Here is a 2173-nt window from a genome sequence, read left to right as displayed (position 1 = left end):
TAAATGTGCATATATATATATATATATATATATGTAACTAGATTCATATGTTCGCCAATAAAAACCAACGGCTATAAATATCGATGAATTCGCGGGAGTAGCGACAGGGCTTATATAGCGGGTATGATATTTAGTTATTAAATTTATCTAAGGAAGGAACAACAATATTACTTACGACAGTAGTATATATTTCAGTAAATTTTTTTTTATTAAGCAGAAGTTTGGAATTAATGTACAACGTAATATAATATTTAACAGCTGCCTGACTGGTTTTTCTCAGAAATTATTTACGACATATAGGATTAAATTACAATTAAGATATCCACCTTGTATTTCATTATAATGTTACCACGGGGAAATATTCTTAAAAACGCACCAACACTCAACTTGGCAGGTCTGTGGACAAGGTACCCTAGACGGAGATTTTGGATCGGGCCAGAGGATCGGACCTATAAATGGATTTCAAGACTGGACCAGAGGACCAGACCAAAATGAATATTTCAGAGCCGGGTCAGGGGACCGAACCATATAGTATAAGAGAAAATTTAATGATAGAGAAGGATGATTCATCATTTAGTAGCTAGGAGACCAAAACAACAGATACAGGTATTTTCACAATCAGCCGTTGGTAGAGAAAATCTCGTTCCGCATAGGAACGTGTTTAATAAATACAGCAGTCGCACCGTTTACAACGGCACTTCTGACTGGTTAACTTGTCCAGACTTGACACTCTTAACTAAGCGTTAATCGGGTTTGACTAAATACTTGGCCAACCTATCAGCTGACTATGATTCCGAATTGGCACTCAGAGGTGTATTGTATCAAATGATTGATGGGGAAGCAAGGTACATTCAGTGTTTTAGCAGAGCCATGACCTCGTCACAAATCAATTACCCGACAGTACAACAAAAGCTTCAGCTATTGTGACTGCATTCACTCATTTTAAGGACTATTTGTATGGTATACACTTTAATATAGTATGTGATCAGAAATCATTGCAACATCTTGAGGACATGAACCCCAACTCACAGATGGTAAGTCGGTTGCATGACACGATTGCAAATTTTCTATTGGTATAACATGTGCTCCTGGTGTATACAAATACTTACCGGATATGCTGTCACATTGTGTACCGTTTAACAAGGTGTTACGGGAGCTACTAGCTACTGATTGGAAAGCCATTTTTAGATGATTTAAGATTGCAGACAATATACATGATCCACATACTATAAATAATTATCAATACATATGATCAACATACTAGAGATATGTTTGTAGCTCATCATATTGCATCCAGAAGGTTTCAGTGCAGCTTTGGAAGCAGCTTCGGAATTGCAGCATTGCAATCCTAATAGACTTCAGCGCTAGTATGACAATATTACACTGACCCAGCGTGTACATTGCCCTCATTTGTATCATAAAAGTCGGCTGATAGGGCTGTAGTCAAAACCGAGTAGCGCTTTTTAAAGAGTGCTCAGTATGAATAAGTGAATTCAGTCAGAAATATTAATATGAACGGCGCGTCTGCTGTATAAATCACGTTCCTATGTGGAATAAGATATCCTCTATCATCGAAAATATGAAAATACTTGTATCCATGGTTTTGGTTTCTTAACTACTAAATTGTGACGAAATCGGATGCATCATCTGCCTCTATCAGGTTGGCGAAAATGACGCCAAGAAGCATTGGAAGGGCATCAAGGCTTTGATTGCAGGATGCAAGAAGCACAATGTCAAGCTGAATTTGAATAATTGCTGTTTTGATTTCTTCGACCGGCCGGTTCTGGCCTTGGCAAGGTTGATGGGTGAGGAAAGATCTGCTATCAGCGAGGATAGAATGAAATCTATCCTGCGCTTGCCCCCACCCATGGACAAGGACATATTGGCTTCCTGGTAACACACAATTAACTATCGGAGCCAGTAGATTCCAAACAATTCCCGTTTCACGGCACTTATCCTGGATCTCAGCAAGAAAGATGTTCCCTTTAAAGTAGGGACCAGTCCAGCAGGAGGCGTTTAAAGGAGGGTTTGCACAGCTTAAACTGATGTGTTGGTTTATACCGACTGCTTCAAGGTTGTATGTAACATTATCTGTGAGGTAACATTTGCACTTATCTTGGATCTCAGTAAGAAAGATGATCCCTTTAAAGTAGGGACCAGTCCAGCAGGAGGC

General features: G+C 39.2%; 1 protein-coding gene across 1 annotated transcript; it reads left to right on the top strand.

Annotated features, from left to right (window-relative positions):
- Nucleotides 1-1013: 1013 nt before the first annotated feature.
- Nucleotides 1014-1897, top strand: SARC_06801 (hypothetical protein; the record flags this gene model as incomplete). The annotated part of the gene is made up of 2 exons (XM_014299276.1): nucleotides 1014-1034; nucleotides 1661-1897. 2 exons carry the CDS (start codon nucleotides 1014-1016, stop codon nucleotides 1895-1897), a joined length of 258 nt encoding a protein of 85 aa, XP_014154751.1.
- Nucleotides 1898-2173: the final 276 nt, after the last annotated feature.

This window comes from Sphaeroforma arctica (assembly GCF_001186125.1).
Source record: "Sphaeroforma arctica JP610 unplaced genomic scaffold supercont1.503, whole genome shotgun sequence".
In the NCBI taxonomy this organism is placed as follows: Eukaryota; class Ichthyosporea; order Ichthyophonida; genus Sphaeroforma; species Sphaeroforma arctica.
Note: the sequence above shows the minus strand (reverse complement) of the source record. Positions and strands in the feature narration are given on the sequence as shown.